The 17,039-nt window shown below is 37.2% G+C and overlaps 1 protein-coding gene across 1 annotated transcript in view; it reads right to left on the bottom strand.

Moving 5' to 3' along the window:
• Positions 1-13,342: 13,342 nt before the first annotated feature.
• The window catches only part of arid5b (AT-rich interaction domain 5B), a 111,564-nt gene continuing 107,867 nt past the window's right edge, over positions 13,343-17,039 (bottom strand). Inside the window, exon 10 of the mRNA XM_082151483.1 lies at positions 13,343-16,653. Within this exon, the coding sequence (XP_082007609.1) occupies positions 14,584-16,653 (2,070 nt within the window). The 3' untranslated portion in view covers positions 13,343-14,583. The remainder of the gene's footprint in view (positions 16,654-17,039) is intronic.

Raw genomic sequence — 17,039 nt, 5'->3', positions numbered from 1 at the left:
CGGTGCATAAATCGAGTTACCCCTCCCACTTCTGCTAGTTTTACTGAGATATCTTATCCCGTGTGAATTGGCCATTACATTGGTAAAATTACATTACTCCATCTACCCTTGTAAAGTTAATCCCGTCCGAATTGGGCTTTATTAAAGCTACTAAAGTTATTCAATCAAGAGTGATTTTTTTTTTCGTTTGTTAATTGATTCATATTAATAGCATTTATAGCAGTACATATATTGCATTACGCTGCTGTCACTTGTCACAGATTTTATATACACATGCAAATTCTTTACTTGCTGTTTACGTTCACACACATAACTGACTGCGTTTATGTGAACTTTGTGTTTTTGACATAACCTTGTGTGTTTTTGACAGTTTAAGTGCAAAAAGACGTGAAAGAGAACTTAGTTTACTCACAGGACATGCCATCTGACAGCCAGCTTTCTGTGCGCATGCTTCGGATGTGTGTGCTAAAAAAAAACAAAAAAACATATAGCCTAAGCCTATCAGAAATTTAAACTGATATAGCTTTAAAACACATGCAAATAATAAACTTTAATGATGATGAACTACAGTGTCACCTGAGCTTGACTGCGATAGAGATGATAATCCAAACCAAACAGATGTTTTATTCGTTTTTTCGCACGAGGCTCCACCCTCTTCTGGAATGCAGGGTGGGGAGAAGCAACTCATTTGCATTTAAAGATACATGCTCAAAAACAGCCTATTTTTCCTTCCTCTCAAAAATGGTATGGTATAAAAAATTATCTGTGAGGTATTTTGAGCTGAAACTTCACAGACACATTCTGGGGACACCTGAGACTTATATTACATCTTGTAAAAAGGGGTATAATAGGTCCCCATTAGGTCTGTCAAAAAATGCTCTAAAGTTCTACTAATTACATTTAATATAAATTTAAACTAGAATACATTTTCATTCAATTGTAAATAACATGAAATTAGGTGTCCGAAAACATTACATTCAGTTCACACTTAAGTAAATTATTTTAAATATATTATTTCCATAATAAGTACTCATTTTAAAAGTATGCTAAAGTTTCTTTCTTGATGATCCAAAAAAGTATCTCAAAAACGAAATAAAAAAAAGATGGCATTTTAATATTGTAAATCTATCTGTTTTTAATATAAAACACAGAGTTTATGGCCAATAAGAGGCCCAGATGAAAGGTAGAGTTAGAACGAGAAATAAATGTGTTTGGTTTTTGGCCGTCTCATATTTTCCAAAGTCCAAAGGAATGAACAAAGGCGGTTCTCCAAAACACATGTTAGATCCAAGACACCAAATCCCAAACCCTTGAGAGGAATTACAAAAATAACTGTAATTACACTCTGTTATTATTTAACAGATTCGGAGATTTTTCCTTATGTTTGTGTGGAACGTGAGATCTTGTTTGTGGCTGGATGGGATGTTGATTGTTGACTGAGTGAAAGCCACAGCTGCACAGAGGAGCTGTTTTAAACAGGTAAATAACACCACCTAGTGGTGCAAAACAAACCCACTGGTTGAAAACTTGATAGATGCGATACAGGGCTATTTATCAGAAATCTCAGTGATTTTATTTTGCAGATCAAAAATGACATTCAAAAATGCCATTTGGCTGAATTGAAAAAAATATATAGCTACAGTAACCAGACAGTGCTGTGGACTATAATCAACTCCCTAACCAGCTCTCCAATGGGCTTAACCCAAATGATGAAAACCTTCAATTGAGGATTGTGGGTAATATTTCCATTTCAAAGAAGGGTGGGGTGTGACGTTATTTATGCTTAGAGAGAAGCATAATCCATTCCTACACATTTCACAGTCTCAGATTTCCTACGTCCCATTTCAAACATGTGGGACAGTGCCTTTGTTGCAGCGGTTCGGGGCATGCGCGGACCCCCAAGGGACCTCTCTCCTGATTGGATCCATATGTCTTCCCACGTTACCCCTCTGTGAGCATGCAGAATTATTCTCATGGAAAAATTTACACCGGCAGAAAATTTTTCCTGTACAGATCATCAGATATTGCAATAGTGCCTTGTAAGAGGAACATAACTTTCTCCGATTTTATTGACATGATATGTTCTGTAAAAACATTTCAAAGGACATTTTGGAGGGTTTGACTTACACTTTCCATATTTAAATATTCTAAAGTAGAAACAACAACATAAGTTTAATTTGCCATTTTCTGTGTTTTGCTTTTTATGATGAATTCGAGAAGGTCAATCATGAGTTTCACTGTGTGAGTCAAACAATGTATACATCCATTCTGACCTATCACGCTTTGGTATTTCCTGTAAGTGTGTGTGTGTGTTCTGTGGGAAGAATGTTTACAATGATTAAATTTAATTCAAGGTTTGATTTACAACAGATTTCCAGGAGACACCAACAATGATTTAGAAATAAAATTGTTTATCAGTTTGGCAGACAGCCTTGACATGATTATCCCATATCACTGGATGTATCTCAGAACAGAACACACATACACATAAAGATCTTAACAACACAAATCATTATGCTTTATTTATCTTGAGCTTGTTTGTTAAAAGCTTGTGAAACCATTTGTCTACTTTTTGTGTATGTAGAGATCACTTAAACTGGATGAAAAGAATGCCAGAATGAGAAAGGGCTAGTATGATTTTTCAACTGAATGTTTTTGAATGATTATGGAGTAAACATTATGGAGACCTAGGTCCTGTCCTAAACTACAGGTTATGATTCGGTTAGTTATTGTCCAGTTAGTCCCAACACCATCTTGTTCCTCTCCATTGATTTCCATTCAAAAGTATCCATGATATACAGTATACATGTATTACATAGATATTTTAACCATGACCACATCCTTCTGAGATAACAGTAGAAGAGTTCTTCTTACACACTTCTTTACGTGGGGGATGTTTTTTTTATGCCTGCTAAATGACAGACATGTGATCTTTAGATTACAATTTAATTTTAAATAGGCTGTTAAAAACGGGGGTAGGTTGTAACAACAGCACTCTTCTTACTTATTAATTTACACAGTTTAGTTTAGATATAAAACAACTTTAATTTATAGCATGTGGGAAAATGTACAATTAAACCACTGAGTTACAGTCCTTCCTATTGCATGATATGAAAAATATTATTAAGTATAATTTACTCATTACCATAATGCAAACAAATCTCCTTCTCATAATTGTACAAATACAAGTAAATCACGACTGCACAACAGTCCAGTATTCTGGAGGTGGCAAAATTCACATACAATGTAAATTTGCACATTTACTCAAAAAGTTATTAAATAAATAGATAAATAAATAAATGGAAATCATAAAAAGGAGCCTTTTCCCCCACTACTGGTCATCAGATTTTTGCCGAGTATATATATAACATATTGTCACAGTTCCCCGTCTGCATTTCACTGCACTCCATTCACACATACAGTCCAGCAATATCACTCAAAACTACAATTCCCAGCATTCCTCCTGCTCATCACCTGCACTTACTCAGCCATCACCTGTCCTGCACCTGATCAGCACGCTCATCATCAGTATTTAAGCACACACACCCCAATCACAGTCACTGTCTGGTCTAATACTTATGAGTTACTTACCTTTCAACAAACTGAGATATTTCCTCTCTAAGATTAAGGAAATCTTATTAAAGCCAAATTATTTAGCATCCATTTCGTTGACAATAACCATATAAACAGGAATTTTGGTCAAATGCAGGCTATTTTTTGCTGTGTATAAAACATACAATATGCTTGGTTATTCATTCAAATATGCACTACTTTCATGCTCATGTCCAATTGACCAATTTTAAGGTCTAAAATGTGAATTAGTGAGTTTATTTCAGCTGTGTTTCTTTTTTGTTCATTAATTTTTCCCATTTGAGAAAAAAAAATAATAAATTAAAGCATTATAAGCCAAAAACCAAACCAACCATGCCACAAGTTGAATCACAACATCACAAACTTTTATTTGAAGCAAAAAATGTTTTGAAAATCGGAGAGAAAGACAAAGGTTGTCCAAGACTGTGTACTTAATGGCTTCAGTAAAGGAAAGAACTACAATCCCATGATGCATTGCGAATGAAATAAACAGACTATTAATTTAAAGTTGTTGATTATATATAGAAATTAAGTTTTTGGAGAAAAAAAATGCACACACACACACACACATATATATATATATATATATATATATATATATATATATATATATATATATATATATATATATATACACTCACCTAAAGGATTATTAGGAACACCTGTTCAATTTCTCATTAATGCAATTATCTAATCAACCAATCACATGGCAGTTGCTTCAATGCATTTAGGGGTGTGGTCCTGGTCAAGACAATCTCCTGAACTCCAAACTGAATGTCAGAATGGGAAAGAAAGGTGATTTAAGCAATTTTGAGCGTGGCATGGTTGTTGGTGCCAGACGGGCCGGTCTGAGTATTTCACAATCTGCTCAGTTACTGGGATTTTCATGCACAACCATTTCTAGGGTTTACAAAGAATGGTGTGAAAAGGGAAAAACATCCAGTATGCGGCAGTCCTGTAGGCGAAAATGCCTTGTTGATGCTAGAGGTCAGAGGAGAATGGGCCGACTGATTCAAGCTGATAGAAGGGCAACTTTGACTGAAATAACCACTCGTTACAACCGAGGTATGCAGCAAAGCATTTGTGAAGCCACAACACGCACAACCTTGAGGCGGATGGGCTACAACAGCAGAAGACCCCACCGGGTACCACTCATCTCCACTACAAATAGGAAAAAGAGGCTACAATTTGCACGAGCTCACCAAAATTGGATAGTTGAAGACTGGAAAAATGTTGCCTGGTCTGATGAGTCTCGATTTCTGTTGAGACATTCAGATGGTAGAGTCAGAATTTGGCGCAAACAGAATGAGAACATGGATCCATCATGCCTTGTTACCACTGTGCAGGCTGGTGGTGGTGGTGTAATGGTGTGGGGGATGTTTTCTTGGCACACTTTAGGCCCCTTAGTGCCAATTGGGCATCGTTTAAATGCCACGGCCTACCTGAGCATTGTTTCTGACCATGTCCATCCCTTTATGACCACCTACTTCCAGCAGGATAATGCTCCATGTCACAAAGCTCGAATCATTTCAAATTGGTTTCTTGAACATGACAATGAGTTCACTGTACTAAAATGGCCCCCACAGTCACCAGATCTCAACCCAATAGAGCATCTTTGGGATGTGGTGGAACGGGAGCTTCGTGCCCTGGATGTGCATCCCACAAATCTCCATCAACTGCAAGATGCTATCCTATCAATATGGGCCAACATTTCTAAAGAATGCTTTCAGCACCTTGTTGAATCAATGCCACGTAGAATTAAGGCAGTTCTGAAGGCGAAAGGGAGTCAAACACAGTATTAGTATGGTGTTCCTAATAATCCTTTAGGTGAGTGTATATACATACACAAATATTATTATTTATTTTCACATGCTTGTATAGACTTTTCCCTGTTAGGACACCTGTACCAATCCAGTTTATACCAATCTATAGTTGGAGCATGGTCAGTACAGCGTGTGAAAGTACGCTTAGACGGCAGAATGGATTCAGCCGCTGCACAGGACAGGACAGGACAGGACAGAGCATGCTGTACTTTCTGATGGTCAGCTTTTCAATACGTCTAAGACCGCAGTTCAATCTTGGCCTTTGTGTTTTCTGTGCTCTTGTTGCTGGGGGAGGCACTCGAATGTGTGGCAAAATATCTTCAACTAATGAAAAAAACTAATAAATACACACACACACACACACACACACACACACACACACACACACACACACACACACACACACACACACACACCGCAGAACTAGAATGTTCTGAAAACCATAAACATCAAAAGCTGGAGTCCTAATTATGAATTATTCATGTGAATAATGGCATTTTGAGATTTAATTAAGGAGGTACCACAAGTGAATAATGCATAATACATATATAAATAATTATTTAAATGAATAAGTTGCTTTGAAATGATGTGCATTATGAAAAGTGCTATATACATACATTTTTCTTGATTCAATACTTTACAAATAAGCCTAAGCAGGTCATTATATTGTGAAAATGGCTTTGCCTTATATTCTGGACTAAATATACTAACCCCAAATTTGTTATTTGATAGACTAGTGTTTAGGTAGTGCTCTTTATGAGAAAAAATGATTATGTGTGTAGAAGAATCATTTTCAGCATCTTAAAATACAGTGGGAGATAATGGGGCTATTTAAGGCAGAGAAAGACAGGATGTGAGGATGCAGGGTTAACGGATGTCAAGGGAATCATGATCAAAAACCAAAGTCCATGTCTTCTGATCTCTTTGACAGAACAGCGCTGTTTAAAAATCAATGGCAGAGTCAGGAGAGGAAGTCAGACGGCGCTCAATGCTCTTTTGATCTGTGCATTGCACTGCGCTTTCACAAATAAAGAATAACACTATGAAATCTGTCTTATTTTCTACCAAATTTTTCGTCAGAACTTCTTTAATTCCGTTTTATTTGAATTATCTTTAAATTAATTATCAAAAAGGAATTGAATTCATAAAACTTTAACAATATAACTTTTTATTTTATTTTATTTTAACAATAATATGAATTATGTTTTCATGCGGGTTTTTATTTTTTTCATGTTTACTTATTCTGTGTTGTCTGTTTTATGTTCTGGATTCTGAACTGTAAAAAAAAAAGATATATATATATATTGTAATTTTAATTCCAAAAGAATACAAAGAAAAGTTTGACTTTGTTCAAAGCTACTATTGCTACAATTTCAAAATAGCTTCAACCTTTGTGTAAATGTGTCTAAATATTTGCAGGTTGTTCAGGTTATTATAAAGAATGTGATTATGCCTCTATTACATTGTTGTTTTTTAAATAAGAGAGTGATGGGGGTGATGGGTTTACTCTTTCGTCTGACAAATCTCACTGTATCTTGTGTTTATATGCATCAATCTTCTTTCCCTTCAGGCAGCAAGTCGTGGCTCCTGGTGTCATTTCTCTTATCAGGTAGAGTGGTGAAGGATCCTGAATCAGCAGGTAAGACTCTCGCTGACTGATAAATGCATCTCCTAAAGCTTGTTTAATTACTCCTCACTGTTCCCGAGCCTCCTCCGAGGCAGAGCCATCAATCCAGCTCTCCCTCTTTGTCCTCTTTTCCTAATGATTCAAAAACAGCTCTGTAGTCAGGCTGCTCCCGTGTCCATGTCCCACTGTGGGCTGATGCACATTCAGGACTTGCATAAAGCTATTACCCACTATAAAGTCCATTTTGCATAGTTAAACTGAAAGTCAAAATGTTTGACACAATGTTCAAAAGTAAGATTTTAAGCTCATCAAGGCTGCATTCATTTGCTTAAAAATACAGTAAAATCTCTGTATACAGTAAAATCGCAATTATGTGAAATATTATTACAATATAAAATAAGTATATTCTAATCTAATATATTTTAAAATGTAAGGTTAATGTAAAAGGAGTAAATCATGTGGTGGCAAAGCTGGATTTTCAGCAGTCCCAGTATTCAGTGTCACATGATCCTTCAGAAATCTAATTCTAATATGATGATTTGGTGCTTAAGAAACTTTTCTTATTATTATCAATGTTGAAAACAGTTGTGCCGCTTTAATATTTTTGTGATAAAACCGTTATACTGTTTTAATTTTTTTTCTGGATTCTTTGATGAATAGAAAGTTCAAAAGAACAGCATTTATTTGAAATAGAAATATTGAATGTAAATGTATTTACTGTCACTTTTGATCAATTGAACGTGTTCTGGTGGAATAAAATTATTACTTTCCTCAAATAATAAATCTTTCTGATCCCAAACTTTTGAATGGTAGCGTAAATAAATTAGTACTTTAGAAAAATATGTTTTTCAAACATACCAGTCAACAATGTAAAACTATTTCCATTCAATTTCCGGTAAAAAAAAAATACAGTAGCAACATTTTAGGTTTTACAGACTTAAATTTACAGTAAAAAAAAAGTCTGATATAATGTAAATTCACCAACAAGAACTAATATCTGTTTTGTGCCATTGTAATACACTGACAACCACCAATCACAGTGGTGTTTAGAGTAACATAATGAATTAAAGCTCATAACAAGCAGCTTTTTTACATGCTTGTAAATGCTTGTAAATACAAAAGCTTGTCTAATACTAATGTATAGAAGCTGCACAGTGTGATTCACACAAACACTAAACACCATCATGGTAATACACATGAAATAAAAAAAATGCAATAAACATTAATTTAACAACAATAAATGTAACAAAACCCTAATGTACATAACTGATTAGAAAAAAATACAAAATACAACAAAAATACATCAAATGTGAAGAGTCATGATGGGGAATTGTGGGAATGTCAATTTCCGTTTTTTTCACTGTAAATTATACAATGATTGTTTTTTTCACGTCCAAAAACTTTACAACTTTTAAACGGTATTTTACTGTAAAATGTACGGTTAGATCTATCACAGTTATTCACTGTATATAGTATGGAAACTTTCTGTCAACCAATGAACAGTTTTTCACCGTAGCATCTTTTACCGTTAAAATCACGATCATTTTTAAAGCCGTCTTCTGTCAAAGAAAGAAGAGTATTGGTAGATCTGGCAGTGGCTTATAAAGATTACGCTTTTTAAAGTAGCAGAATAAAGTGAAACATCCTACACATATCCTCCAACAGAGCAACATTTCAGCTGGACAGAGAAGTGAATGTTCTGACTTTGACCCAAGGTTGAAACCGCTGGCTCAGTACCATGCCCAACTGTGCGGAATTGTTTCTTTATGGGATAAATATTTTACCAGCATCAATCATGCAGCATTGGTTAGATTCAAAACTGTGTTAAAATGAATCACACTGCTTCATTTTGCCTTCTTTCTCCTTTTTTTTCCTAAATAATGTTTTAAAATTGAATGAATGTCATAAAATATGAATTTTAGTGATTTTGCCAGAGGGCTAATACATTTTCACTGCTAAGACTGACGCTCAGCTCAATGGCATCAATAATGCCGATGATTAACAACTGTTGCATTAACATTACACGTCCTTAAGAATTAAAGGAAATTGAGAGCAATCATGAATCACTAATCTAATCAGATTATAATCAAAATTTGTCAAGATAATCCCTTGAAGAACAAAAGATCATGGATGGTGGGAAATTAATGTTTTTATGAGTTTGTATTCAAATAGGCCTATTCATATTTCAAAAACAAATCGCAGTAAGTATATGAAAATAGGAAAATCTGTGTTTCCCATTGTCCCCCATCCTCCATTATAAGAATAATATGCCTTTTAGCATTTTGTGCAAAATACATGAGCGTTTACTAAAAGGTTATTCTTTTTTCTTTTCTTTTCTTTTCTTTATTTACCAGGACAGTGCATATTGACAACAGTACACCTGTAACATGCCAGAATTAGCCAAGGGCTAGTTTTCATCTGTAGTCCTGTTGGCCAGTTGTAACTGGAGGGAAAGCATAAAACCTTATAATCCTTGGTGACTTTTTGACTGGTGGTTTTCCTGTGGTTGATATGAGTCAATATTTGGATAACTCAAACAGATTCATAAGTAGTTTCTTTTACAAGCCAAACAAATGGTGTTTCAGAAGCAGCCCCAACATAAAGATGTTTTTACTCTCTTACTTTTCAATTTAACATAACTGTTTGCCACTCCGTAAGTGTAGAGTGATATATTATTATTGTAATTTTATTGGTAGTTCTACCATTGTACTTTTGCCAAGTCAAAGAGACTGCTTTTTACATGCTTATAAGGCTATTTTCCTGGAATGTATAAAGCAATGCATTGATAATGTTTATGCCCAATCTTAAAACTGGTCTAATGGGAACTTCTGCCTATAGGCCCCAATCACCGATATGAGGTTACCCAAGGTTCTGTTTTAGGCCCTTTTATATTTCCCTGATATAAACTTCCGATGGTGTTCTTTTTCCCATAAACACATTATTTCACTATTTCACTATAACACACCACATTTTCCATTGATCTATATGGGTTGCTTTGAGAAGTTTAGATATTGGGTAGCCAATAATTCTGTCTAATTAATTAATCTGTCAATATAGTATACCTAACCATACTTATCTCCAACTGTATAAGCTACATTCATCCTTATGAGTTGTGTGCAGCTAAACAAAGCTTTTAAAGCCATATATTATGGATCTATGATTTACAGGGTTAGGAAAAAGACAACCGCGAAGTGAAGCATTGTTTAGAAGTGGGCAGAACAAATGAATAGTTGGCTCTATAGTGCACAGGCCAGCAGATTACCCGAGCACAGCTGCTGAGGGTAGAGCTGGAGAGGACAGCACAGGCAAACAATAAACTGCCTCCATTCTGTAGTTATTGCCCATTGGGCTGGTTAAATAATGATAAAAGCATAAATTTAAGTCTTGTATCACTGCAATCACAGTGAATTGTGACAAATTAACTCATGCCCTCTATTTCAGAGGATCAACTTTTGTACAATAAACAATTTTTCAGTACTGCTTTGGCTCAACACTTGATGGCTTCTTAGGCTAAATCATTAAAACCACTGATCTATATACTTTTTCAAATATAATGAATTTCAATTTTTTTTTAAATGGTTTCAAATTGTTGTCATTCAGCAGACGCACTGTGCTTATTTTGTATGTAAAAAAATGGCACACAAAAAAAAAAAAAAAAAGAAAAAAAATCTAGAATAGCCCAGTTTTAGCTACTGTAGCAAGTGTGTACTTAGGCTTATAGTATGCCTTCTGCCTGTAGTGTCGTGTTCTCGTCTGACTGGCAGGGGGCGCTCTGCTCAAGCTCAGCATTGCTGCAGGGTGCTGCAGAAGATATGCAGCAAACTGATGATTCTTTGTTTATTGGATTCTTATTTGATATTCTACTGTACACATTCCACAAGTCTATGCACTTTCCTTTCATTTTTTACTGGTGAGTTTGAACATGCACTAGTCATTTGTCTTTATGTGCATTTTCTTTATGTATACAGAGGTTTATGTACACATTTGTTTTTTATGATTATTTCTGTTTTAATGTTTTGATGGAGTAGACTATAATGTTTCAGTAGCATAGACTGAAGCCTCTTGGATCGGCACTTGTGGAGGACAGGAAACCAGCATATTTCGGATTATGAACACACACTCTGATTTGATTTAATGAAGCATTTCAGATTCAATAGATTTTTATAGATTTAACAAGGCGTCTGGAGTAAATTGTAAGGACAATTATTTGTTGTAACACTTACTATAAACTGAAACATCAATGTAATTGGTTACAATTACAAGTGTCAGCTTTTTAGGTTGGATACAAATAGACAATCAAAAATAAATGTATCAAGTTATTTGTGGTTCAATAAGACGCGTGTATAAATGTAAATGTTCCAGTGTGGAAACAATTTGTGGTACAGCCAACGCTTTCCACATTTTGAACCAATTGTGTATTTTAATCACAGAAATATTCAAAGGCAGGATACAGAGATGGCGTCAGATGCCCTTTCCTTCTGAGTCAACAGCCGATTGTGTCTGAGCGAGTTTGAGAAACACTTAATGTGGAGGTTTGGGGTTGTCGGGACCAGCGCTGTTCTTATAATCACATGTCCCGAAGTTGGCCACAGCATCATCAAACAATATCTTTACATGTTACCAGCAAGATGTACTCACTGGTAATATAGTTTAGATTTAAAATGGTGTCGAGGAGTTTCTCTGGGCTCCACAAAGCCAAAGTTACAGCAGTCTGTAATTATGTTGTTGCTTCTCTCACCATACATTTAATTCAACCACTAGATGAGGTATTAAAAACTTGGAAAACACTTGGAGTGTATTTTATATCTTAATGAAGAGCAGTTGTTTCATGGTGAGCTTGAACTCCTTAAAATATTTATTAGTAAGTGTTTTAAACGGTACAAAAACTTTTGCTGTGCCACAGTCAACTTGATGGTATTTAATCATACGACTCTTTTGTAAGCAAAGCCCAGCTGTGAGACAAGTAAACTATTATAGTGCCATCTATTAAAAAGCCTCATGAAATATAAAGTTGTTAACTATACAGTCTAATTTAGTCCACTGCTGCTATTTTAATCATAGCATGCTATATATATATATAAATCTCATGCGGTAAAACACGGTGGCAAAGGCTTTAAGTGGACCAGTGTTTAACCTTACAGCAAGAAGGCAAAAATGCATTCCTGTTGCAGCTAAAAGATTTAGGCCAGATTTTTGAAGTCTGAACAGTCAAGTTTGAACTCTAACCTCCAACACGCAGCTGGCTGTGACAATCTTACACTGAAAGAGACACTTTAAGTGCTCTTGACAAACAGTCTAATTATGGGGCCACAAAATTCCCAGTGCTCATTACATTTATAATGAACAGGGTAAACTAGAGCAGATGTGTCCTAGTGCCTTTTCAATGTGTGTTTGAGCACTGTACCAAGGCAGTGTGAGATTTCTACATGGTCACTCGATATATAAACTTTATCTGCATATACATATAACAAAATATTTGTCTAAAACATTGTTTAATCCATAGTAGTATCCAGTAATCTACTCTTTAGTTCTAGCCAACGGTTATGGTATAAAGTTTGAAAGTAGGGCAGAGAAATAGGTTTAGTGCATTCATTTAAAGGAGTAGTTCACTTTAAAATTACAATTTTATCATTTAAGCCCCAAGGTGAATAATGTCAACGACTGACTTTCTTCTGTGAAACACAAAATTAGATTTTTTTTGAAGAATGTGCACAATGTTCTTTCCCATATAATGTAAGTTATAAGGGATGGTTCACCCAAAAAAAGTGAATTCTGTCATTTATGCAACTGTTTTGTCCATACAGTAAAACAAGATATTTTGAAAACATTTTTCAAAATATCTTCTAAGTATTTTGAGAAAAATACGTATACTGGTTGGAACAACATGAGGGTGATTAAATGGTGACACAATTTTCATTTTTGGGTGAATTATCCATTTAAGTTGGCTAGTATTTGTGTTCAAAATATACAATATCTTTGCAAATAGTGCGAAAACATACGTAGATGAACCGTTTTCTTCTATTAAGTTATAAAACTGTTTATTACTCATTACAAAATGTTACATAGCAACCTTGAGCGTTACTCCAATCATTGTTGGAGTAAATACATTTCTTGAAGTTTAGTTTCTACTACTAATACATCAAAAAATAAAAAACAAAACAAACAAACAAAACAAAAAAACAAAACAATATAATTGATTACCCCTAGGAGTACTGTGTTGCTTTTCAAAATGTCTCTGTACTTTCCCAAAATCTTCTGTGCAAAGAAATCATGCTTATTTTAATTAAAATTATTTTCTGGCAAGTGTTACACTTCATTTAATACAGATGCAAATTTGACTGCTGTCAGCACTTACAGACCTAAAATTCAATAACAATAACTAAAACAAATTTTAACTGTTAACGATCCTTAAACAGAAAATGATGGAAAAGCCTGTGTGTGCTTAACTAAGTGCTCGTAAAATGTTTTTCCCCAAATGCAGTTTTAAATTTCAGTTGTATCTCCTGATAAAAAGTCCTCTGAGTAAACGATCACAAGTGTACACCAGCAAATACAAAACTCACTTTCTGACACTTAAGTAGTCCTGCATTTTATCCTTTCACCATCCCGAAATCGCTCTTTAGCCCCGCAGTTCAGAGCAGTCAGAAATTACAGTAGCGAGTGAACATGATACAAAATGTGTTCAGTCTGTGAAGGTTATGTACAAGCACCTCAGTCCTACATTTGACAAACACATTCCACATTGCTCTGTTGAACAGGAGCGAGTTTGGCTGGGTATGAGAGGAGCTGAAAGGGAGGTCAGCAGACAGTGGTCAAAGAAGCTTGTGAAGCCTATCTCACAATGTATCACTGACATTTAAGATTCCTTCAAGGAAAGCTTAGTTAGTTTTATTTACATGTAACTGTGTAACACACCGAACTGCAATACTCTGGTCTCTTTTTGCGTCTTTATCAAATGTGATATCTCATTGCTTAACCCTTGTAGGATTGAAAAATAAACATAAAACTACCACACTGTTGCATTTTTAGAAAATAACAACAACAGCAACAAAAAAAACGTACAGTCAAGAGTAATGTGAAAAGGTCCAATAGCTACCCAGGCAGCTCTTGCATTATCGTATCGATAGTGTTTCAGACAAAAGAGCTCTCAGATTGGACTGAAATAGCACTGTTGCATTGCACTGATTTGTCACTCGACTTTCCTTTGGATGCCTCTGTGGACATCATACCCACCTCCACTTGGGCACCTGTGCCAAGGCAACATGTTTTCGAACAAGACAACTGACACTTTCAAACAGTGCGGTGAGAACAAGCCACAATCAGCCCAGTTGGCCCCTGTTCAAAGAAATGTGCAAATCATAAACTTGAGTGGCAAGAAGGTAATTAATAGAAATAACTGCTCCCGTGTTAAAGCGTTTATAAAACACTGCTATTCGTTGGATACATAGTGTGACCATGCTTGATGGGATTTTAAGGGGAGCATCAAGTCTGAGTTAAGTATGGGCTGGGCACATCCAGCCAGGGAATATAAGACTGCATCACCTAGGAAAGTTTAGTGCTGGGGTGCACTGAAGAGAGTTGAGGGGGACTGAAAGCTGGCTGGGGGTGAAGGGCCGACATGGGGTAGAGGCCAGGGTGCAGAATGTCCCCGTATGAGGTGTCCACTTGGTGCCTGTACATGTGGGCGGGATTGGCGGCCAGGAACTGTCTTTGCATCATTAAGGAATGAATGGCGAAGGGGGGCATGAGTGGTGACAGAACAGCCTGGTTCTTCAAGTACTGCAGTGGATGGGAGTAACTTGGGGTGATGTGGGAGCCCAAGCTATCACACATGTCCTGGACCTGAGATACAAATGTCCCTGGATACAGCCCTTGGAATAGGTGGGAGTGCAAGGGGATCTTGTGGCCCTCTGAAATGTAACTGTTGATGTGCACTGCGTGAGCAGGTTCTGGTGGCTTCATGGACTCACTGTCAGCTTCCGGCGTCCTTGGTTTCCCCGGGCCGTCTCTTTGTGTCGAGCAGTGCAAGGGTGTCACAGCCCGGATCTTCTTCTCCGATGGTCCGTTCTCCAAATCCTCAACGCTCCTTTTCAGTGGCCGTGCTGTGCAAATATTCTGTGGGCTGCTTTTTGCACTCAGAATGGGCCGAGCCATCTCATCGATCTTGTAGCTCAAGGTCTCTTCTCCTCTGCCATTGTGTGATTTCTCCAGAACCTTTGAGTGAAATTCAGTTACTTTTTTAGATGCGGACACGGTCATGGGAGGAACACGACAGGCCCTGGGATGGTAATCTATGCTTGAGCTCTGACTGTTGCCTGCTTGAAAGAGAGGAGAGTTTTTAATGTCCTGTTGCATTGTGGGATGTGGTATGCCAGTGAGTGAGGATGAGGAAAGAGGCAGTTTGTGAGGAGAGGATTTTGGGAGACTCAAATCAGTTGGTTGCTCCTCTGTTACCCTTTCTGCAGGAGGTCCCTTTTCTTTCTGACTAAGCCGGGCACAGAAATTCAAACCCACATTTTCGGGATGCTGACTTGGGGGGAAACCTTGGGCGGTCTCACAGTCTCGAGGGTAAATGTCTCTGCTAAGATACTTGCTTATCTGCTCCTTGCTCAGGTGGTGCTCAGTTTGTCGGCAGAGATTGTGTAGGTGTGGTGATGAGTAAAAGTCACTCAGGAAGCTGGGAGCCTGGCCAGGACGAGGCATCTCAGCAGATTTCTCCATGCTGGAAATGGGGTCGGCCCTCATAATGTACGGCTCTCTTATCGGGCTAGGCTGTGGCTGGGGTATTGGTTCTCCCTCACTACACCCTTCTTTCTGAGAGCCCTCTGTTGAGGACCTCCTGTCCTCACTTCCCCTGGATTTGAAGCTCTGAGCATGCTGAATAACTGATGGTCGTTTGATCACCATGTTGGTCTCTGCAGTGGAAGGAGCATGGGAGCTCTGCTGTCCAGCAGATAAGTATTCTGTACTACTGCTGGATAACCTCCTACTGACCAATGGAGGTGGCGGTCCATATGGGTAATTATTAAGCAGTCCTGTTCCACTGACTTGGGACAGCATCTTCTTCTTAGCTAATGGGGACATGATGCCAGGATTACCCCTAGGGTAGAGGAGAGGATTAAAATTGAAGCATGCTTCTTCCTTTTTAGTGGGCTCGGCCCTTTCAGGTGAGATTTCAGGAGATGTGACAGGTTTCTGCTTAATGGTCGGCAGCACCATTCCCACTTGGTTTTGGCCATCTTTTGGCCTAGACTGTTCAATGTTTGCAAGGGCACCTGGAGGTACCTTATATTCCAGAATCCCATGCTGCCATTGGTCCGGTGTGTGAGAGTTGGGGAGAGGATGACTGTGGTGCAGCGGCATGGCAGCAACAGGAAACACGTCACAATCCTCTGACTTGAGTGGTGCATCATCTTGTGGAAGTGAGGGCAAAACATTCCCATTTGCATGCTCATATGCGTTGTGGAGCACCGGTTGATCTTCATCCTTGATTACTAGCTGCACACCTTCATCTTCAGTAAGAGGACTCTTTGCTTCTCTGTCCATCGGGGTTAGAGCCAGGGACTGTTGGCTATCCTGCTTCTCCTGGAGCTGTTCCGTGTCCTCCATCCCCTACAGACACATAGAAACAATACTTAATGGCACGATAAAACTACGAATATTGACAAGCATACATTTCTAACACCGTTACACCCACACATAAGTTAAGCCATATGATGTGCCCCCAGGTGATACAACTCTGAAAATTTACTAAAAGATGTAGACATTTTGAATTTGTATTTTATTTCAAATTTTTTGACCTATAATACATTTTAATATAGCTTACATTCATAGCTATATCAAGTCTACATTCTCGCTTCTGCAGTATTTGGAACGTGAATAGGTAAAAAGAGATGGGTGAAAAATTTACGTGCATGTTATTATTCTGTTATACCTCAAAGTAAGCTTCAAGGTCCTTTTGAAAGCTCTAAGAGTAGTCTGCTTGTGACTGGGTTCAG

The sequence above is a fragment of the Leuciscus leuciscus genome, assembly GCF_965113295.1.
Source record: "Leuciscus leuciscus genome assembly, chromosome: 21".
In the NCBI taxonomy this organism is placed as follows: domain Eukaryota; kingdom Metazoa; phylum Chordata; class Actinopteri; order Cypriniformes; family Leuciscidae; genus Leuciscus; species Leuciscus leuciscus.
Note: the sequence above shows the minus strand (reverse complement) of the source record. Positions and strands in the feature narration are given on the sequence as shown.